We start from the raw sequence: 22,463 nt of genomic DNA, 5'->3' as shown, positions 1-22,463 counted from the left end.
CTGATCACATGTATGGTGTATATGTGTATACCGTTATATGTTATAGACTGTGATAGACAATTTGCTCCAGGAAAGTTAGAATGAACTTGTGACTTTAAATGAGCAACATTATTCCACAATACTGTGAAATTTGAGAAATTATGTAATTATTTAATAAAAAAAAAAAGAACCTTGGGGAAGGTAGGGAGGGAAAGGATGGTAGGGGGAAAACAATGGAGGAGGTAACAATGCTCAAAAGGAATTGTACTCATTACCTTACTCATGTAACTGTAACACTCTGTATAGTATCTTTACAATAAAAAACTTAAAAAAAATAGAAAAAACAGTGGTATGAATGGGGGAGGGCTGTACTCCTACCACAGGATTTGTGTGTATGTTGAAACAGTGGTGAAAAAGGAACAGAAGTTATCTCTCAGATCCTGAGCTGACTATTAGGAAAAAGTCCTAATTCCTGCTAATGCCAAAGACACAGTTCCGGGGAAATAGTTGGGAAGACAAAAGAAGATCAGGCTTCATTGCTCTCCCTTGTTTTGCACCTTATATTGATGGCTTGAGACTAGGATCAGAATATTCATCCTGGATAATCTAAACTATATTATGATTAGTTAGCATGGATTCAAGCTTGACTTGATGTGCTAAAATACCGAAGGTCAATCTGAAGGAGAGGAAACTTGATAGGATAGGAAACCTTAGAGAGTAGGTACCACTAACAAATTCCTTTGCTGAACTGAAACACTGAAGATGTAACTGCAAAGGTTTAACTCCTCTTCTCAGCCATATGGGGACCTCACAACTGGGGAACTCACAAAGTCTGAGTTGTAGCAGAGCATGATGAACTGTGTACGGATATCTGTGACCTGATTCTCCATCATGTCCACACGAATCTTCTCCTCCTCTGTCTCCCCACCTGCATCCACACAACACAGATGAACCTTCACCATTCCATCCCAAACAAGCCCAGGGGATGGCCACTGCCTACCCTCCCCCCCCATGCCCAGCCACCAGCCCCACTCACACAGGTTGTGCTTGCGGGCAATGTAGCGAAGAATGGCATTGCTCTGGGTGATCTTGTGAGCTCCATCAATCAAGTAGGGCAGCTGGATGGACAATCAGGGAAGGTTACAAGGGGCCCCAGGTCCCAGCAGCCTTTCTCTGGGTCAAAGCAGACACAGAATCTAGCACTCAATATGCCTGGCCATGGTGAGCCCTACATAAGCATCCTGCAGAATGAATGCAAGAGCTGGGACATAGAGCATTATAGAAAACCACAGATAGCCAGGAAAGAGAGGCGTAGAGCAGAAGCATTACCCTAAAAACTCAGCTGGGTAAGGAGAAAAGGAAGGGAGGCCACACTAGAAAATGGAGATGCAAGAGGGTCACCCTCATTAATTACCCCTGAACACCCCTTCCCCTGCACCTACATTGGGAAAGTCCAGGCCCAGCTTGAACTTCTCACTCAGCCACTGGCTTCTGTCATAGTCAGGAGCTGTGGTGGACAAGATCAAGTGAAAGCAAACTTTCCTGAGTCCAACCCTCCTTCCCCAGGACCCCCTGAGGCAGTGGACCTACACTCTGACCAGCTGTGTCCCTCCCACATTTCAAGGCTACAGGGGTGAAGAATGCAGTAAGGAATGAGGGATCTAAGGACCAGGGTCACAAAAGGTTTAGGCCAATGCTAGGCAACCCCACCCAACTTCAGACAGAGGGGGCCCCAGCCCTCCTCTCCCAGCTCCTTGTAATGGAATACCAAACTGCATCTTACAGGGGTTGGAGAAGAAGCAGACCTTAGGTGCACATGGAGGAGGCCTGCAGGTCTGAGCAACAGGTGACCACGGTAGGAGTGGCTGAGCACCCCATGGGCAAGCCTTGGTCAAGAGTCTGATCAGGGAATGTCCTTACCGGGCCCTAAACTGTATCTCTTTTCATCATAACTTGTGTCTGTGTATTCCAGCAGCAGGCGGATGGGGTGAGTCAGCTGAGACAGAGGGTAAATGACGGAAGTCAGAAGGGGAAGGGAGAAGCCTGATTGCTTGGCCTCACCTCTTCCTCGGTGCCCCTTCCGCACAGCACACCCCACTCACCTCCCCACCACCCCACGCTGCGTAGTCTCACGCGTGTGAGCTCTGGAGAGCTGAGAGTTAGGTGCAGAGCATCCTAGGTTGCTGAGCATGCACTCCAGCAACAGGCGCCCAGCGGGCCCTGCTGAAAAGACCCCGCCCCGCGTCCCCCGCCCCGCGTCCCTCGCCCCGCGTCCCCCGCCCTGCTCCCGGCGGAGTTCCGGCTCACCCCGCGGACGTCCCAGTAACCCAGTATCATGGGCATGGTGCTGGGGTCGTGGACTGCGCAGATCGGCCTCGGAGGGGCTGAACAGTGACTTTATCCTGGAATCCAGGAAAAACCCAGGGTAGGCCCGCCCCTTCCTCCCGCGTGAACCCGCTGAGGCTCCCCCTCCCCCTCCATCCCTCTGGGCTCCACCTCCTGGGTCCACCCCAAGTCTCCTCCAACCTTGTGCTGCAGAAGGAGAGGGGTGGGAGGGCCACAGGGCGGCTCTTGGAACGCTGGAAGAGGCAGAAGGAAACACTCCAAGGAGCCTCAGCCTGCATGGGCTAGGAGCAAGGTGTGGACATCTGAGAACCTAAGTCAGCACCAGGCTCTCCTGCTCCCCAGCCCGCCCCTTGCTGGGCTCCTGGGGCGCAGTCCATGCACTCCTCCACCCAGGGCTATAAAGATCCTGTGTTTTGGTGAAGCTCAGGCTGCCAGAGTCCAGCTTAAAAGAGTCTCAGCCCCTATTATTGGAAAAACAAGCCTGGCCAATCTGAAGGAAACTTCTAAAGTTTCCTATCTACAGAAACAGGCGTTCATGAACTAGGACCTAGGACAAAGGACAGATATGGGGAATATGTGCTCTCTGAGAAATTGAAGCACAAGCTCTGAGGGGGATCAGGTTTTGATTATGCAAAATAGCCACTAAACATTTTGGCCACATCTGTGAATCTAAATTAAAAAAAAAAAGAGGGTGAGGTATCCTCACCCCCACACCCAAGCCCACTGTGCCATAGACTGAAGCAGCTAGCAGAAATGCACACTGACAGCAGGGTAGCCTTGGCTGCAGAGCTCACAGTTGGATGGTGAGCTAGGATGGAGGATCTCTTAAGCTCCAAGGGGCCAGACACCTCTTCTGCTTTCCAAGGAAAGACAGGACACCTGACAAGAGGGGTCCTCAGAGGATACCACACAAGACAACAGATAGGCCAGGCTCAAAGCCTTAGCTGTCTAGAGCCTTGGATTCTAGCCTTAGCCCTGGCCCAGGCCCCTGACCCCTTGTGCTCTTGGTATCACAGGAGGACTCAAATGGCCTTTAAAATCACTCTGGAATCTGAGACCTCAGCAAGTGCAATATCGCAAAAGAATAGCCTCTTGCCTGCCTGCTTCCTTCCTTGAAGGCAGAAGACTATTTCAAAACCAAGAGGTATGCAGTCAGTTGGCCTAGGGTTGACTTTGCCTTATGCCAAGCAACCTAGAAAATATAATAGCTAGAGGAGAACAGATAATGGAACTTAAAAAAAAGAAATGGGGCATGGTATTGGTGGCTCATGCCTGTAATCTTAGCTACTCACCATTTGAAGCCAGTCCAGGCAGGAAAGTCTGTGGGATTCTTATCTCCAAGTAACCACATAAAGCCAAAAAATGTGGCTCAAGTGTTCTGTAGAGTGCTGGCCTGAGCAAAAATATTAAGGGACAGTGACAAGGCCCTGAATTCATTCAACCCCTGCCCTGAGTACACACACACACACACACACACACACACACACACACGTGCACACATACACAGAAATCGATGTTTAGCAATGCATCAACATGGAATGCGGAGACCTAGAAAAGCTGTTTCAAGATAGTGTGCAATGGTAAACATTGGCAAATACCTCTGTCTGAGACACAGGGAACATATATTTTGGTTGTCTTTTTCTTTTTTTAAATCTCAGTTAATAAGAGCCCTGCTAGGAATACAAATGCAAATTTCTGGACTTCCAAACCAAATACAACAGACAGGGAAAATAATCTGCCTGGGAAAGGGAAGGCAGACTCCTGTCTGGGTACAGGTTGAACATGGGCCTGCCCCAAGCAGACACACCTGACTTCTACACTTTCCCTATGACTGCCAAATAGATAAAACTATGGAATATGCTTTCTTCCTGCTTGGGAAGTTCACTTGGGAAACTGAAAGAAGATCTGAATGGTGGACAAGAGTCGGGTGTCTTTAAGGATGTTGTATGGTCTGATCCTAATCCAGTGAAACTTCTTTTGGATCAAGTACTTTTAGATAGAGCCCAAGAGGCCTACCACAAAAAAATCACTTTTTATTCTTCCAGTTGCCATGCAGACCTGTTTTGACCATATATTCAATGCAGGAGAGCTGCAGAGAGGGTCTAAACTTCTCATTGGGTTCCAAAGTTGATGGCTTAGGGGGAAAATGGAACAAGTGAGCACCTTCCTTTGGAGGCCCCTTAGAAAGTGTCTTGTTGGGGCCTGACACGTGGCCTTGTATTTATGCATTTTCCTTCAGCTTGGAAAAGAAGGGGGGAATGCGGGGAATGAGTTTACAAGGACAAGGCTGTTATCTGTAGGAAATAACTGAGCTAATGCAATAGCTAATGCATTGTTAGGATTGCAATGAATAAACTCAGTGTATCAATAATGATTTGAACTTTCAGTGCAAAGGTTGGACTATGGGTGGAGGAGGCCAGCAGAGGTCATCTCATCCATCTTTCCCACACTGGGGACAGAGCCTGGCCACAAGGAAATAATTGCCCTTTGGGATAGTACTGGGGGCGGGAGGCTGGAGCAGGAGGTGGGATAGAGGCACAAGATCATTGTGCTCCAAAAAAGAAAATCACAGCAAAGGACTCTATGCTTGTATTTAGCACTGAGATGAGGAGGACAAAGGGAGGAGGAGGCTGAACTAATATAAAAGAGTTTGTTTAGCAAAGTTTGCCTGAAAGAGGGGTGGATAGAAGAAAGAGAAATATAAGGCCTTGCAGAAGAGATGGAAGTAGAAAGAAGAAGCAGCACTCCAGAGAGCCCAGCAAGAGCCCAGGCTCTGATGGGTCTCCCTTTGCATCTGAGCATTGCAGAGTTCTACTTGTTGGACCACTGGGCCATCTATGAAAACATAGGTCTTGGGAGGAAGCAGCTAGTCTTCAGTAGACAGAGATCTTCAGACCCTGTGAGTAGGGGCAACCAGGGCTCAGATATGCTGCCCACTGACCCAGGCAGCTTCCCTGGAAGAGTAGCATTTTCACAGAGATCAAACACTGGCAGCAACCCAGGCTGCTTAGCCCTCCAACTCTAGGAAGGCCACTTACTAGACACTGTGCTCTAGCTGCCCCAGGTACAGCAAAGGAGACACAAAACTAGGCAAATAGCAAAGAGTGATTTATTAGCTAAGTGGGATTAATCCTCAGGGGATGAAATGGGCGGCTCAAATATGGATTGATGGTATGGACTCTGGCAAGGGGTGGTGCTTTATCTAAAAGGGTAAGGTGTCTAAGTGGTGGGATTTCACTGCTTTTCCCTATGGCCCTCCCCAAATGGTCTGGTCACTGGACAGAGGCTGCCTGGTAGGGAGTGGGGTGTTGTGAGAAGCTATAGCTTCTGCATCCAGTCCTGTTTGCCCTTCATTGCATGCCCAATCTTGATATGAGAGAGGCTTGTCACAAAGGGTATAGAAGGACCCTTCATTGTTGACTCAGGGTGTGGCCCAGCTGAGGCTTGTAGCCCCTGGCTTCTACTCATAATGAGCTGGCAGGCAATGCTAACAACATGACATTGCATTTTCAACGGTTCCACTCAGCTGTTCTGCAAGAGCCATCCTGCCAGCACCACTTAGGAGACTTCTCATTGAGGTCCAATGAGGTTAAAAGACTTCCACACAGCTAGTGAGACTTTGTCACCTCCTGTGTGCACAGACATGCTCTTTCTTGCCCAGGTTCCACCCCATGACTTGGCAAATCCTAGATGAGAAGGGACACCAAGAACAAGACCTACAGAGAAAGTTTGGGCAGGCTTCTCATGAGAGAAGAAAGTCCAAATTTCTCCACCTGATAACCGAGTCCAATCTCACTGCAATCCAACCTACCTCATCCACAACCCTGACACATCAACCAGACCATAGCCTTTCAAAAGTTCTGTTGGGGGAGTACTTTCCAGGATACAGAGTACACAGATAATTCCAACGGGTTCAAGGGAGGTCCACCACTATCTGTACACAATGAGCCAGGCCCAGTGGCCCAGAGTGCTGTGTTCTCTACTCTCCCCCACTTTTCCTCCCCATGCTCAAGGTAGCTTTGGTACAATGCCCAAGGCTATGTACCTGGACCAGAACCAGAGCTGATGAGACCTTGCTGAGAAAACACATTGTTTGCAAGGGGAGGGGAGAAGAAATTGATTCCAGGCTAATAAACACATTAGACTATTGCCTCAAATTTCCAAATCTCTAGTAACGTAGTTTTTACTGGTATCAAATAAATGAACTCTTGGTGACCCATGATTAGCCGTGACGTGAGGCTGAGGCTGATGGTGATATTGTGTGCATATCTTTGCATTGTGTCTTATACAGAGATGACAGTGCTGGGAAACACAAGGTTGTTGGGCTTCTAAATAAAATCACAGCAAAGGTCTCTGTGCTTGGATTCAGCATTCAGATTAGTAAGAAGAGAGGAGGAGGCTGAACTAAAGTGGGAGAGTCTGACAGAGAAAAGGAGTGAAAAAGAAGTATAAGTCAGGCATTGGTGGCTCATACCTACAATCCTAGCTACTCAGGAGGCTGAGAGCTTAGGATCGCAATTTAAAGCCAGCCTGGAAAGAAAAGTCAGCCCAAGACTCTTATCTCCAATTAAGCAGAGCCAAAAGTGGCACTGAGATTTGAGTGGTTGAGCCTTAGCCTTAAGCCAAAAAGGTCAGGGACACAGTCCAGGCCCTGGGTTCAAGCCCTAGAAGTAGCACACGCACACGCACACGCGCACACACACACACACACACACACACACACACAAAGAAAACACCTGGAGACCTATAGCCATACCACAGAGGAGGCAAGAAGGATGCTAAACTAACTCTCTGCTGGGGACTCACTACACTACATTTCTGCACCCTTCCCCATCATCCAGCCCAGCTATGGACATCAGAACAAAGAACCTCAACTTCATCAACACAATCGGCCCAGAAGAACAGAGGCAGTAATTACAACAGCACTCGTGTAGCTCAGGCTTTACTAGGCAGGGAAGTGGTCACACAGGACTGGAGGCCCGGGCCTATGCACCAGGTAGAGTTATCTTTCAGGCAATGTTGGGGACTGGGGTCAGTCAAGCTCCTCCAAGCAAGACAGAGGCTGTCTGGTTGGATTCAAAGCCAGGACTAGGAATTGGAGAGTGGGATGACTTTGCTGAAGAAATGGAGATCTGAAGCTTATAGTGGCTCACTTGCAGGTGGGCCTGAGTAGATAAAGGAGATTATAGGCATTGAGGAGAGGGAGGAAAAGGAGGGAGAAAGGATGGAGAAGACTGAGATATCCATGTGGGGATCCAGGTGAGAGGGCCAAGGGTGTAGACAGATCCTCTTTTTGAGTCTTGTCATTATACAGTCCTATTTGTTTCCCCACTTGGCTAGTTTTACAAATAGGGGTTTGGAGAGGAAGCGGCTGGTCTTCATGTATGCAGAAATCTTCTCCAGTCCCTGCAAGTGGGAGAGAAAAGGCAGGAGCTTAGGTTTGCTGCCCATTGGGCAGGAGCAGCTGCATGCAGGGACATCTCCTAGAGTTTAAAATACAGATGCAGGAAGTCCACCCAACTTATCAGAAGGGAGCCTGAAGGCTCAGAGACACAAACTATACATGTGTTTTCTTATCTGTAGAGGTGAGACCTAACTCACAAACATATACAAAACCATACAAGACTAAACATAAAACATACTGACTAAACATAAAATACTCAGGGGAGGAATTCCAATGATGTAATGCCTTTGAACAACTAAACAACAGCTTACCAAAATAAATAGCTGAAGCATGCTTTATAGGGTCAAGAGCAGGGCAAAGGGGGTCACTGACAGATGAATGACAAAAGAAAGGGTGAATACAGTCATTCTAGTCAATGTACATATGTGAAAATGGAACCAGGACATTTAAGGGGATGGGTAGGGTTGGGAAAGATGGGGGAGAATGATGGAAGGGGTGACATTGATGAAGATCTATCTGCTGAGCGGAAACCCCTTTGTACAATTACTTAAATGGAATTTTACAATCGTAATAATAATAATAATAATGAGAAAAATAAGGGAGTCTGAGGGAGACAGAGGTCATGCAACCTCCTCCTTCTCCAATGGCGAAGAAGCCGGCCAGGGCTTCAAGCAGCCAGGATTGGTCATTGTGTGTTCTCTCTGTGCTTTTGCCTTCTTCTCTCCTACACAAGGCCTGTCTGCACACACACATCCCTTTTTCACGTTGAAGCTCTTGACTTAGGTAGAATGAAAAGGAAGGAGGATCTGGCAGAACAGCAGGACAGAGAACTTGCCTGTGCAGCTCCTGAGTGAGCCCAGATCTCACCCAGTGACTCAGCAAACCCTGATGGCCAGTGCAGAGGAAGAAGCCAAACCACAAAGAAAGCACTAGCTGCTACAACTGCTAATCTAAATCAGAAAGCTGACTCTTCCTCACCCAGCACCCCAGTGAAATCCCCCTGTGCTTAATCCACCTCAACTGCTGTCCAGAGAGCACAAGTTGAATAGCAATGAGACACATGGGGGTCTTCCTCACAAGGATCATTTCTAAAGGCTTCCTAGACTCCCAGAGCTGTGAACAGGCTAGGCCCACTGAGGCTCAGTCTATATACTCTCATGTGCTCCACCACTCTGAGGCATCACAGCCCCCCAGAACCAAAACCAGAACACACAGACACACACAGACACACAGACACAGACACACGCACACAGACACATGCACACACACTACATTGCTTCATAGAGAAAGGAAAGGAAAATTCTTGGCTAAAATAAGTGTTGCATTGATGCTTGCAACATCCAAATCTGGAGTCAAGTAGGTTTTCTGGTGTCAGACAAGTAGACAAGTAGAGTGGAGCATGGTTAACTATGAGATGAGGCCAACACTGGGCTCCTCAGCATCCACATAGAACCAAATGCACAGTAAAATCTATTCTGCCCTCTTCTGCTATACTCAGTCCCAGGATGGGGGACATCTTTGCATTTCAAATTGATGAAAATGTTAACGTATAGAGAGTAAATGAAGGAGGGGGCGCCCATTCATTGCACAGAGAGGACACAAAAGATGGGAAAGAGAGGGAAAATAATGAGAGGGTGGAAACAAGATATGAAGCAATTTAAACAATCCAAAACAAATTCCTCCAACTGGGCAGCCAAAATTCTAGTCAATCCAATACCAACCACAGACCTGAGGTCTTTGACACAGTAAAGCCTCCTGCTGCAAAGCAGGTGTGAATATTGTTTGTGTCTTGGTATTTCCCATCAATCCCAACTCATCTCTCTCTCCCAGTACTACCTGCTCACACTTTGCTGACTCCTCCTTCTCCACAGGGTCCTGGGCAGAATACCGAGGCTGCACAAGGTTTGAGGCTTTTCCTTTTGCTACAAATCATGGACAGCCACTGACTGCGGCCTATAGACTAAGGCAGAGGCCTACAGGGAGCCTAACACAGCCTCCCCTGGCACTGGGACCTTGAATGAGTGAGTCACCCTCTACAGCCTCAGATTCCTAATCTGTCCATCCTGTAGGAATGCTATAATGATAAACTTGGCTCAATAGATGTAAGATGCTAAGCACAGGGGCTGGCAGAAAGCCAGTGAGCAGTAAACCCTAGTTATTCTTCACTCAGCTCCAGGACTACGGAGGCATCATAGAAAGGGGGAAGGGAAGAAATTCATCTATGAGGAAGGAGGATTGGGGGGTGTCACCTCAAAGCGGGACATGAAGTCCTTCAGGTTGGGGAATGCATCCAGGCACTTGGGTTCAAACATTCGGTGCATATCAAGGACATCATAAGCCGGGAAATCTACAAAGGTGATCTGCAGAGACAGAATGAGTGGGCTGAACTCTCACATAAAGTGTGATAATAGACCAGTTCTCCTCCCTGTGGCCCTCCTCCTTACCTTGTCTCCTGCAAACCATGGCCGCTTCCCCAGGAACTGGGAGAAGAGCTTAATCTTGTCAGAGAGGCCCTCCAAGAACTCAGGCTTCAGCTTCTCCTGAGGCAGAAAACAGCTGTTACTATCTTTTGATACAAGCACCACCCCTCCACAGACAGGCCAGTCTCAGAGGGACTAAGGAGACCTCAGCCTGGCACAGGTGAACAGCCACTGGCCCTGAGACCATGTCTGCATCAGTGTCCAAGGCTCATCAGCCATTAGTGAACTACTGTTGGGAACCAGAATTCTACCACCAGAGTTGTTGGGAAGTGATACAAGAACACAATTTTGTCCTTGAATTTGCAATAATGCCCCAAAGGTGATCCTGTGGAAAGACACTTGTGGGGCAGACTCTACTGTCAAAAGTGTCATGGAGGGGCTGGGAAGGTGGCTCAGTGGTAGAGTGCTTGCCTTGCATGCCTGAGACCCTGGTTCGATTCCTTAGCACCACATAAGCAAAAAGAAAAAAGCCGGAAGTGGCACTGTGGCTCAAGTGGTAGAGCGCTAGCCTTGAGCTGAAGAGCTGAGGGACAGGCCCCACTACTGGATCCCCCCAAAAAAAAGGTGTCATGGAGGCCAAAGAAGTTACAAAATTGCTAACATAGTAGGAGAGAAGACAGATTTCTACCTATGGGGTGGTTGAAGAATAGAAATGGTATTTGATTGGTGGATGATGTAGAGGAATGTTTGCTATTGAAAGAAAGGAGGGAAAGGAAAAGAGATGCTAAAACTGACCATGAGCTGCCTCTTAACTAAAAGTCCTGATTTATACTGATGTCAGGAGCACACTGGCAGATTTCAGAAGACCAGAGTACATAATGTCCTCTTATCATTTATTTATTTCTCATGTTTGCAGCTCTGCATTCCATAAACAGATAGATGGTGAGAACCAATGGGAGAAGAAGCCCATGACAAAGGTCAAAGTTGGAGAGAATCCAAGCATATGAATTGACTAGATAGAAATGTCCAACCAGCATAATGGATTCACAGTGTTCATTTGATAAATTTGAGAAGAGGGGTGGGAAGTGGGAGTAAAATTACCTGTTGGGAGGGATCCATTTGTTGACAGGATAGGAAAACTTGGAAATTCAATACCAAAAATTAGGTTAAGCTGGTTGCTAATGGCTCACAGCTGTAATCGTAACTACTCAGAAGACTAAGATCTGAGCATTGTGGTTCAAGGCCATCCAGGGAAGGAAAGTCTGTGAGACCCTTATCTCCAATTAATCACTGAAAAAACTGCAGGTGGCACTGTGGTTCAAGTGGTAGGGCCCTAGCTTTGAGCAAAAAAGAACTCAGGGACAACACCCAAACCCAGAGTTCAAGCCACAGGATCAGGGAGGAGAAAAAAAAAGGCGGGGGGGGGCGGGAAGAGAGGAGGGGGGGAGGTCGAATGCTCAAAATGTTGGTACATAGGTAAGACTTTAGACTTTACTCCTTCTCCTGTCCCTCCCTGTTCTGGCCCTACTGGGTACTCACAAAGTCGGGATTGTAGCAGAGCATGCCAAACTGTACACGGAAGTCCCAAGTCTGGTTCTCCAAAATGTCCACACGAATCTTCTCCTCCTCTGTCTCCCCACCTGCAGCCAAATAGATGCATCCTCTTCATCCCACCCCAGCCAAGCCCAAGGAATGGCCACTACCCAGCCCCTACACACCCACCCTGCCGCCAGCCCCACTCACACAGGTTGTGCTTGCGGGCAATGTAGCGCAGGATGGCTTTGCTCTGGGTGATTTTGTGAGCTCCATCAATCAAGTAGGGCAGCTGGACGGACAAGCAGGGAAGGTCACAAGGGCCCCAGGCCCCAGCAGCCTTTCCCTGGGTTAGGACAGACACAGGATCTGGCTCTCAGTGTGCCTGGCCATGGTGATCCCTACATAAACACACTGCAGAATGAATGCAAGAGCTGGGACATAGAGCATCATAGAAACACTGCATAGACTAGAATGAGAGTCCATGAATAACTGATCCTGAAACCTCTGAATAGAACATGGTGATGAGTAAGGAACACCTGGAGTTTCCCTAAACCAGCCCTTCCCCTGCACCTACATTAGGGAAGTCCAGGCCCAGCTTGAATTTCTCACTCAGCCACTGGCTTTTGTCATAGTCAGGAGCTGTAGTGGACAAGATCAAGAGTAAATAAACCTCCCTGGGTCCAGCCTTCTTTTCCCAGGACCCCCTGGGGCAGTGGGTCTAGTCCTGTAGGCCAATCCAATTACAAAGGGACCCAGCCCTCCACTCCCAGCTTCCTGCAACGGAATACCAAACTGCATAGTTGTGGGGTTTAGGAAGAGGCAGGCCCAGAGTGCAGGTGGAGGAGGCCTGTGGAGCTGAGCAACAGGTGGACATTGTATGGGTATCTGGGTTCCACTGGGCAGGGGTTGGGCAAGGGTCTGATGAAGAGCTGTCCTTACCATCCCCCATCATGTATGTCTTCTCCTCATAGCTTGAGTCTGTGTATTCCAGGAGCAGGCGGATGGCGTGAGCCAGCTGTGAGACAGAGGTCAGATAGAGAGCTATATAACTTCACTTCCTCCAGGTGGTTCAGCCTACACCTAACAATATCATACTCACATGTTCATGACGTATGGTACATATGGTACACAACACCACAAACACACACACACACACACACACACACACACACACACTTGTGTAAACACCAGAGTGCTGAGAGGTACAAGCAGAAAAATCCAGCAAGAATTGTTGGTGGGAGTGTAAACTTGTTCAACCACTTTGGAAAGTAGTATGGAGGTTCCTCAAAGACTCCACATAGAGTTCTCCTATGACCCAGCAATCCCACTTTGGGGCATTTATCCAAATGATCACAAACAAGACCATACTAAAGCTACCAGCACAACTATGTTTATTGCAGCATTATTTACCATAGCTAAGATATGGAGCCAACCCAGATGCCCTTCAGTAGCTGAATGGATCAAGAAAATGTGGTATATATACACAATGGAATTCTATGCCTCCATCAGAAAGAATGACATTGCCTCATTTGTTAGAAAATGGAAAGGCTTGGAAAAAATTAAGTGAAGTAAGCCAGGCCCAAAGAAACATAGGCCCCATGATTTCTCTTATTTGCAATATCTAGTATATGTCTGAGACAAACAGAAACAGATAATTTGATGTTAGGCAATATGAACCCCAAGATAAGGACTCAAATGTTTTTTTTGGGGGGGTCCGGTTGTGGGGGCCTGAACTCTGGGCCTGGGCACTGTCCCTCAGCTTTTCAGCTCAAGGCTAGCGCTCTACCACTTGAGCCACAGCGCCACTTCCGGCTTTCTTTCTTTTTTGCTTATGTGGTGCTGAGGAATCGAACCCAGGGCCTCAGGCATGCAAGGCAAGTGCTCTACCACTGAACCACCTTCCCAGCCCCTCAAATGTGTTTTTTTTTTTGCTTGCGATTGTTTCTAACACATTTATAAGATGATTTCTTTGTTGCTTTGTATGTCCATCTCCCAGGATATAACCCCTGCTATCACTGTATTTGATGTTGGTATAATTTGTGGAGAGGAAGGGAAGAAACAAATTGTTTAAATAGGGATACAGGTGGACCCATTGCAACAATGAGATGTACAAGTCAGTTATGTGGAAAAACGAACTTTACACCCTTGGCCTGGGAGGGAGGGGGAGGGGGGAGATGGGGGGAGGAGGGAAGTAGGGAGATGGGAAGGGATGGGAAGGGGAAACAAAGGAGGAGGCAACAATGCTTGATAAGAAATGTACTCATTTCCTTGCTCATGTAACTGTAACCCATGTACAGTATTTTCACAATAAAAATAAATTAAAAAAAAAAGAAAGAAAAATCCAGCAAGATCTCAGAAGTTCTGTGTTCTAGAATCCTCTCCTGGCAGCATTCTCATCAATTCATTCCCACCCTATCCTTGCACCCAATGCTCCTTGCTTACCCCACGGATGTCCCAGTAACCCAGCGTCACAGCCATAGTGCTCCAAGGGTACTGTGACTGAACCTAGTGGTCTCAAAAAGCACAGGGCTGCGACTTTTTATTTCTGAGCAAGGCCAGGCAGGGCCCAGGACTCTGCTTCCTGGTCTGCCCCCTACTCCCATGGACCGCCCACCCCATGCACCGCCCACCTCATTTGGCCTAGAAGCCTCTTGGCAAAGTCACCTGGAAAGGAGCCAGTATCTCTAAGGCCGGAGAGAGAAAGAATAGTGCTGTGTCACCCTCCAGGGTTCAGGAATTCAAGTGTGAGTTCCCAGGAACCCACCAGCCACCCTGTTCCCCAACCCCACCAGTGGACTCCTGTGCCCCTTGCTTGGGCAAGTTCTCAAGTGTAAATTTCAAGTTCATGGTGAAGGGTTATGAGGCAGTGACCATTTGTTGCTTGTTTAAACTAAACCTAAGATCAGCAAATTCTGTCTAGCAGAGCAACACGTGGTGATAATCCAAACACGTGGTGATAATCCAAACACCTGGTTGGTTTTGTGCCTTTAAAGCCCTGCAAATCCTTAGCTCAGGGCCCTCCTCCTAGGCTTTGCTGTGTCAGAGTGTAGGATGAGGCCCGAGCTGCAGCCCATCTAAATAAAACTTTAAAACAGCTGTAAAGTCTGACTCTTGGTGGTGTTCTTGGCGGGGGTCCTGCGACCTGGGCACAACATATTAGTAGGGGCTTGCCTGGGATTCCCCCAAAGACCCCCGAGAGACCTCAGACTCCAAAGGTAAAACAGCGCTGTCTTTGTTAATTTGTCTTGTCCTTTCGTTGTCTGTCTGTACTTTTGTTTTCCTTTGTGAGCACGGCTGCTCCGATTCATATTGTGTAAAGGGTTGTCGAAGCGGACGTGCTTGCATGACAACCCTGGAGGAACTGGAAGATGTCCCAGATCCTCTTGTGTGTGTGTGTGGGTGGGTGGGGGGTCCTTGGAACCCGGCCGTGTGAATTGTGGGGCGGGTGTCGGTTCGGTGTTGGGTCAGAACTGACCAAGAGGGCCTCCTAACTGAGGCCCAACTCACCCACTGTGGGGTCCGCTCCTTCTGCTGTGGGGCAGGGGTGTGGAACCCTACCGTGACAGGAGTCAGTGGACCAATTCGGGAGATCTCCACTTCATGACTGTCAGGCCTGCGTGTGTTTTGTTTGTATCGTTTATTGTTTTGGATTGTACGACTGACAGGACTGGAAACCATGGGCACCACTCCATCTAGCCCCCTAGACTTACAAAAAGAAACTGAGAAAGAGGAAAAGAAATTGTACCACCTGGTTTTTCAGGGAGATAACTTGGAAGAAGAAATGTTTCCTCCCCCATCCTCCCCTTCCCAGGTTCCTTTTGCAGAACCTGAGAATGATCAAGAGGAGGAGGAGCCATAGAACCAGCAGTGAACCCTCGGCAGCTGTTTTCCCCTTACGCACCTTAGGTCCTGTGGATGCGCATGGTCAACAGCAATTCCAATATTGGCCATTTTCTACCTATCCAATTGGCACACCCAAAATGCCCCCTTTTCTGAGGAACCCCAAGATTTAATTCGTTTGCTTGAAACTGTGATGCCGAATTTGGAAATCCCTACCCAAAAGACCACCAGAGACCGTCACCAATGTAAAAGCAAAGGAGTCTTCATTGCAAGCTCGAGGTTGGTCCCCCTGCATACATGGCAGCAGCCCATGACGCTGAGAGGCCCCGAGCCCAGGTTTACAGCACTTTTTATATACTTTTTTAGGGAAGGCAGGGGCTTTGCATACATCATAACTTCTTGTAACAAATGACTACAAACTGCAGGAAAATAAAAAAACAACTCTAGTATGATTGGCACACTACAAAGTGGGAAAGGACCAGAAACAAGTTGTTGGTTAGATCAAGGGGGCTAACGTACTTTAAACTGGTTGGCTTGCACCACAGGGGAGTCTCAAGAGGATAGGTGCTAAACTGCAGGGTGTCTGGTTTAGATAATGGTCACCAGACCCCAGGAGGGGCTGTTCTGGAATTTCAGATATCCTAATTCCAGGCATTGGGGCTGAAGTGGGTCAAGGGTTAAGTTGCAGAAATGAAATGAGGGTCTTAAGTGAAATGGAGTTGCTTAAGTTCCTCATTCTCTTCTCTTGTAGCATCAGGGGCCAATCATGGTCCCATAATTGGCACAGTCTTTTATATTTACAGTTTGGTACTGGGATCTCAGAACTAATAGATGGATTGCGCTGATCTTTTTCTTTTACAAAGGACACCAATCTGTTGAGTATACAAGATCCGATTGTGAGTAACAAAATTAACAGTACCAAAGCCCCTTACATTTTCTTCCACCAGTACTGACTCTGTATATCACAGCTAACTTAATTTTATACCAGCTGTACTTGTAAGCTCCAATTTTAAGACATACTCATACCATTTGCTACTTAAACTTTCTGAGGTTTGTCGTCTTTACAAACATTTTAAGACAATCCTTTTTAAATCCTTTTTTATCCAGAGGAGACCACTTTTTCCTCAATTCCTTTCCCAAGGCTTTCTTTACTACCCTCCTCTTCTTTACAATTCCTTGAGCTTCTTTGTGGCTAGAGTTCAAAACTGCCCAATTTTCCTTTGGCTTGTGGAACCAAGTTATCTCAGAATGGCCTTGAGGTACCACTGGGACGCAGAAGTTTGCTAGATTTTAAGGCTAAGAGTAAGGCTGGGTCTCAAAAAAAATCTCTCCTTTATCTTTAACCCGCACCTGGGAGGAAGCAGATTATTACCATACCAGAGCCAAACTAGGCTGTGACCCTGAAGTGCCTAAGGCAGGCCAGTGCATATCCTTGCCCCCATTATTCACTGTGGGAGTAGAGAGGGTTTCTGGATTTCACCAAAAGAATGTCCCACAAGATCTTAGTTTTAGCAGCTTTCAACCGGGAAGCAGTCTCAGGTGATAGAATCAGGCAGGAGTTCAGTCTACTTTTACCACGGTGAAGGTGGGTCTTGGTGATGATATAGATTTCCTCCAGGTGATTGTCAGGCTGTCCTTGAGCTTTACCCATTAGGGTGTGCAGCTGCAGCTGCAGCAGCAGCAGGGTGTCTCAGTGGCTCCAAGGGACTGTCACACCTCATGCTGGGCTGGTTAAGGATACAAGTAATACATAGGCTTGGCAGGCTATGACCCCACTAGTTTTCTTTTCTTTTTCTTTTTTACTAGACAAGTATTTTCACCTTTATTTTGATAGTTGGTCCTCTTTTACACTACAGGATATTCTTGGGAAAATGTGCTCCAGGCTGACCACAACTGCAGAATATTGTGGTTTGATCTGTCATAAGAGAAGGAAAGAAGGGGAACCTTTCTTCCAAAAGTCTGCTCCCAGGGATGTGATCTGTTTTATGGTGGTGAGTTGGAAATGAACATTTTTCACAGTCAACCTTGAAAAGCAATCTTTTTTTTTTTTAAGACTATTTAGATAATAGCCCAGGACAATTTACCAAGATGACAACTTTTTAAACTAAAGGCTAGGATTTTTAAGGCAGACATAGAGGGCTCAGGCCTGCACTACTATTTTCCATGCCTTTTCCTTCTGTCTAGTTTGCCACATTTTTTTTTAAAGTGACTCTGGTCCCTTGTTCTTAAAAGGGGAAGATGGGTGAAGATTCATCTTCTGTAACTTCTTCAAGCTGACTTGGGGGTGTTGATCCCACCTAGCCAGGAACCTATATAACCCTAGCCTATTTTACAAAGAGGTTAGGGTTAGATGTCATTAAGAACAATATTTTAACTTTTGACAAATGCACAAACCTTTTCTCTGGCTACAGCAGTATAGCTTGTTTAGCATTCTGGTTTGCAAAGGCATCTTTCTGGATGGCTTGGGAATGTGATCTCTAATGATGCTAACAATGCCTAAGTTACCTATATAGGCCTTCAGGCAGATATCAGTAGAAACACACTCTCAGGTTTACAAACTGTTTCCTGAGCAGATGAATTTCATGTAGCTGGTGTCAGCTCAAAAGTTACTGTCAACAAAAAAAAAAAAAAAAGAAAAAAAAGTTACTGCCAATTAGAATTTTTGGCACAGATAAGGGTTGGGGTTTAAACTATCCCCCACATTTTATAACTTTAGCTTTTTACTACTATCACAGAGGATGGCAAGTTCCTGTCCCTTACAAGGTAGATAGTCATGGACATTAGTCATGCTTACAAACTATCTTTTCATGACCTCCTGGCTCTGACCAATTCTTGAAGGGCCATGTACAAATGACTGTAGGACCTGACATTTCTGCCATCCAAGCGATGGCTTACTGCCTCTGGATGCTCCTCCATTGCTCTTGTCCCAGGAGTGTCTTCTCTACACTGGGATAAATGCCTCATTGGCATTTCCTTTAGCTGGTCGCTGAACTTGAACTCGGGGCCTGAGTGCTGTCCCTCAGCTCTACAGTGCAAGGCTAACACTCTGCCACTTTGAGTTCCAAAGCAACTCTGCTTGCTCTTTCAGCACTCTGCTGGCTGAGTAGAGGTGACAGTCTCACAGGGACCTTTTTCTGCCCGGGCTGGCTTTGAACCAGTTTGCAGATCAATGAGTCTTATAAAAGGCCACTTTACTCCAATTAAAAGCAACAAGGTGGTCAACATAGAAGTAGCTTTCAAGCATGCTCTTACCTGAAACTTATTAAGAGCCAAAGTTACATCTGACAAACTTGTAAGAATCCTCTGTGCTTTGCTCTGTGCTTGCTGGAAACTGTTAAAACAACAACAACAACAACAAAAACCTATAAGAGCAAACTGGAATAGCAATTATTTTGGTAATCCTAATTTTTTCTTTGTGCACTGAGGCAAATGCTAAGAACAATTTTACTTTTGAACTTTTTTTTTTTAGGGTCCAGTCGTGGGGCCTGAACTCTGGGCCTGGGTGCTGTCCCTCATCTCTTCAGCTCAAGGCTAATGCTCTACCACTTGAGCCATAGCTCCACTTCTGGCTTTTTTCTTTTTGCTTATGTGGTGCTGAGGAATCGAACCCAGGGCCTCATACATGCAAGGCAAGTGCTCTACCACTGAGCCACCTTCTCCGCCCAAAAGACAGATGTCCAATGTGGGGCGCGAATAAACTTTATATCCAAAAATCCATTTCTAATTTATTAATCTCCTTTAATACTTTGTACTTCAGTTTTCATTTGTGTTTTGAAAAGATCCCTTGAAATCTTGAGGCCAAGTGTCACTCATTGTCTCTTGGCTGCTTGTTTTAAAACAGATACACATTAAAACTTTTAAACTCAAATGACAATTTTTCCTTAATGCAAGAATTACAATCACTACCACTGTAACAAGAAGCTAGACTTAACACCTTTATGACTTTTAAAAACATATCCTACTTGTAGAACATCATTGAAAGCAAGTCATATTATACAAATAAACTTTTTAACCCTCTTTTTAAGGTCCTTTCAATTTTAATTTTAATACATCCAAGGGGCAGTTTTAGCAATAGTAATCAGATCATCACATCACTAATTTTACTATCTTGTTTCCAGTGTTTATCTGCAGGTAAAAGGGACAGAACAACGATGGGCCACAGGGCCCCTCCTATGGAATGGGCACACACCCAATCCGACTCTTTAGGGTTAGCTGAACTGCATTTGTGCAAGCTTGCCTTCTTTCACCATGCGTGGACTCCTCCCAGGGCCTGCCCCACTATCGGTGGACTCCACCAGGGCCTGTCCAACCATGCATGACCAGCTGAACTGCACTTTTGTCTGCTCATCCCTCATCCCTAAAGATAGGTCTTCTGTTGGCTTCTAAGTTTTTTTTTTCCTTTTCTCTTGGTTCTCGAATGAAATAGACAGTTTTAGACAGACAACAGGTAATGTCTTTGACAGTGTTAAACTAACCTTTACACTTAAATTTCTAGTATTTATCCCCAAATTTTAATCAAAGGAACAAAATCCCCATCAGTGCATTTTTGTTAAGCCAGATAACCTGATTACAGTATAAACAGACTTATACATTTAAAAATATTAGATTTTAAAATATCACGTTTTCTAATTTTTAAGTTAAGGAATCCTTAAAAAACATTTTAAAACAATGTGAAAATTCTTTAAAATTTTTTTGGTTATGTCCAAACCTCAGAACCTTTTAAATTTCACACTTAAATTCACCCCATTGTTACAGCATGCTGACAATTCTTATCTCGAACATGTTCACAAACACATACAAAACACTTGTACAGATCTTAAAGTGTGCAAAAATCAAAATCAATTTTGATTTAGAAAATACATTTTCTAAAGTTTTTAAACAAAAATTTAAGACAGTATTTCTTTTAAACTAAGTACCTTTGTTGAGCTTCATTTTCCCAGAGCTTGCTTATTTAGCAAGGCAATTCACCAATGGGTCTTTTGAATCCCTTCTGTTGGAGGAGGGCTGGGGGAGGGGGGTCATTGAAGCTAAACTGGCCTGATTTTTTTGGGGGGTTGGTCATGGGGCCTGAACTCTGGGCCTGGACACTGTCCCTCAGCTCTTCAGCTCAAGGCTAGGGATCTACCACTTGAGCCACAGCACCACTTCTGGCTTTTTTCTTTTTTCTTATGTGGTGCTGAGGAATTGAAGTCAGGGTCTCAGGCATGTAAGGCAAGCGCTCTACCACTAAGCCACCTTCCCAGCCCTGATTTTTTTTTTAAATCCAATTTTAGACAAGAGCACTTTTCAAATTGTTACATTATCAGGTCTAACTGAAAAGTCCAAACCAGGCACACAGCCTTCTACACCCTCACTGCTGGCAGCCTCCACAAGGAGAAAATGCAGCCTGAGGCTTGAAGGGAACCAAACTAGTCCAGCAACCTTCACAGGGAGGGGAACTTTTAGTCCTACAGAGCTGTTCAAATAAATAACAAAAACACAAACACAAAAACCAAGGATCCACATTTAAAACTGGTACCAATTCTAAAACAGAACTAGACAAGACAACAACCAAAGGCTGAGTTGGAAACTAACGGGCCCCCAGTTTATCTCTACCAGAACTCTGTGCTGTTTTCACTCAGCAAGCTGAATCCAGAGTCTGTTGTGAGCCTGCTACGCTCACTCAGACCTTCCCTACCCCAGGAAACATAGAACAGAAAACACACTGAAGTAAACAAGACAGACAAGTGGCCACAAAGACAAAATCAGGTCTCAGTGAATGGGGCAACATCTCAAATCCACTTACCAGGGGACTCAAACCCCCTCTACTCATTCTAGAGGATTTTTTCTTTTAGATTCTTGCAAATGTTGACCCAGGGGCCTTCCAAGGCAGAGGAGAATTCCCAGTCATCTTGGGGCAAGGGAAAGAAGTCCCTAGTGGCTATCCCCTCCGACTGGCAGGTTCTCCCCCATGCCCAGACCCTCTGGGCCAAGGCCTGAGGCTGAGATCTTGCTGGGGCCACTTGCAGGCCCCATAATTGACAAAGAAGCAAGTTACAAAAGCAGAACCAGCAGAGTATTGGAAGAATTTCTCCAAGTCTCCCCAGCCCTTCTTTACATGCACATGTAGTCAGGCCAACTAAAATGTCCAGCACTAATCTAGCAAACAAACAGGAATAAGCAAGTTATAAAATCAAGGTTATGACACAAAAACCAGTCAGCAAATGCTGTGCGTTATTAACCTTCAAGAGTCAGGGGAGGGAGAGGACAGGACAATGGAAACAAGCACAAATTTTCCGGGGGGAGACTGGTCTGGTTAGTTTCCTGCAGAAAATCAGAAGTAAATATCATGAACAGTGGTCTCAGGGCAAGGAAGAAACATAATTACGACAGATAGACGACACGAAATGAAAGCGCTGCGTGGTGTGGAAAGTCAAGCAGGTGCCAGAGAAAAATCTCCAGCAGACAACAATCCACTCAGATGAGGGAATGGGGACATCTCCCACAGAACCCCATTGGCTGCCTTACAGTGCGTCCACCAAGACCCTTTGCTGACCAGACAGACACCTAGGTTTTCAGATTCAGACAAAGACAGAATGGCAGGTTTCTCACAACTCCTTGGTTAAAGCGTCTGGGTGGGCTTGGGGGGGATTCCCGGCCAATGCACCAAATGTAAAGCTGAATTCAGAAATCTTTACCCAAAAGACCACCAAAGACCGTCACCAATGTAATAGCAAAGGAGTCTTTATTGCAAGCTCAAGCTTGGTTCCCCCCACCTACATGGCAGCAGCCCAAGACGCTGAGAGGCCCCGAGCCCAGGTTTACAGCATTTTTTATACACTGTTTTAGGGAAGGCAGGGGCTTTGCATACATCATAACTTCTTGTAACAAATGACTACAAACCGCGGGAAAATCATAAAACAACTCTATAGTATGATTGGCGCACTACAAAGTGGGAA

At 46.3% G+C, this 22,463-nt stretch overlaps 2 protein-coding genes across 3 annotated transcripts in view; both read right to left on the bottom strand.

Annotated features, from left to right (window-relative positions):
* Positions 1-2,400, bottom strand: part of LOC105997439 (glutathione S-transferase Mu 1-like) — a 5,946-nt gene extending 3,546 nt beyond the window's left edge. The window contains exons 1-5 of the mRNA XM_013031861.1: positions 2,287-2,400; positions 1,900-1,975; positions 1,422-1,486; positions 1,016-1,097; positions 807-907 (exon numbers count right to left, since the gene is read on the bottom strand). Coding sequence (XP_012887315.1) covers positions 807-907; positions 1,016-1,097; positions 1,422-1,486; positions 1,900-1,975; positions 2,287-2,322 — 360 coding nt within the window. The 5' untranslated portion in view covers positions 2,323-2,400. The remainder of the gene's footprint in view (positions 1-806; positions 908-1,015; positions 1,098-1,421; positions 1,487-1,899; positions 1,976-2,286) is intronic.
* Positions 2,401-5,095: 2,695 nt separating this feature from the next.
* LOC105997438 (glutathione S-transferase Mu 1-like) lies at positions 5,096-14,239 on the bottom strand. 2 transcript variants are annotated; one of them, XM_013031860.1, is made up of 8 exons: positions 14,128-14,239; positions 12,625-12,700; positions 12,260-12,324; positions 11,893-11,974; positions 11,689-11,789; positions 10,174-10,269; positions 9,979-10,089; positions 5,096-5,222 (listed from the first exon to the last, which is right to left on the bottom strand). In XM_013031860.1, the coding sequence occupies exons 1-8, from the start codon at positions 14,161-14,163 to the stop codon at positions 5,199-5,201; spliced, it is 591 nt and encodes a 196-aa protein (XP_012887314.1). In that variant the 5' UTR covers positions 14,164-14,239; the 3' UTR covers positions 5,096-5,198. The 2 variants fall into 2 exon arrangements, with proteins under 2 accessions (XP_012887314.1, XP_012887313.1); XM_013031859.1 differs by lacking the exon at positions 5,096-5,222 and adding an exon at positions 7,243-7,731.
* Between the last annotated feature and the right edge of the window lie 8,224 nt (positions 14,240-22,463).

Source organism: Dipodomys ordii, unplaced genomic scaffold (assembly GCF_000151885.1).
Source record: "Dipodomys ordii isolate 6190 unplaced genomic scaffold, Dord_2.0 Scaffold146, whole genome shotgun sequence".
Taxonomy (NCBI): Eukaryota; Metazoa; Chordata; class Mammalia; order Rodentia; family Heteromyidae; genus Dipodomys; species Dipodomys ordii.
Note: the sequence above shows the minus strand (reverse complement) of the source record. Positions and strands in the feature narration are given on the sequence as shown.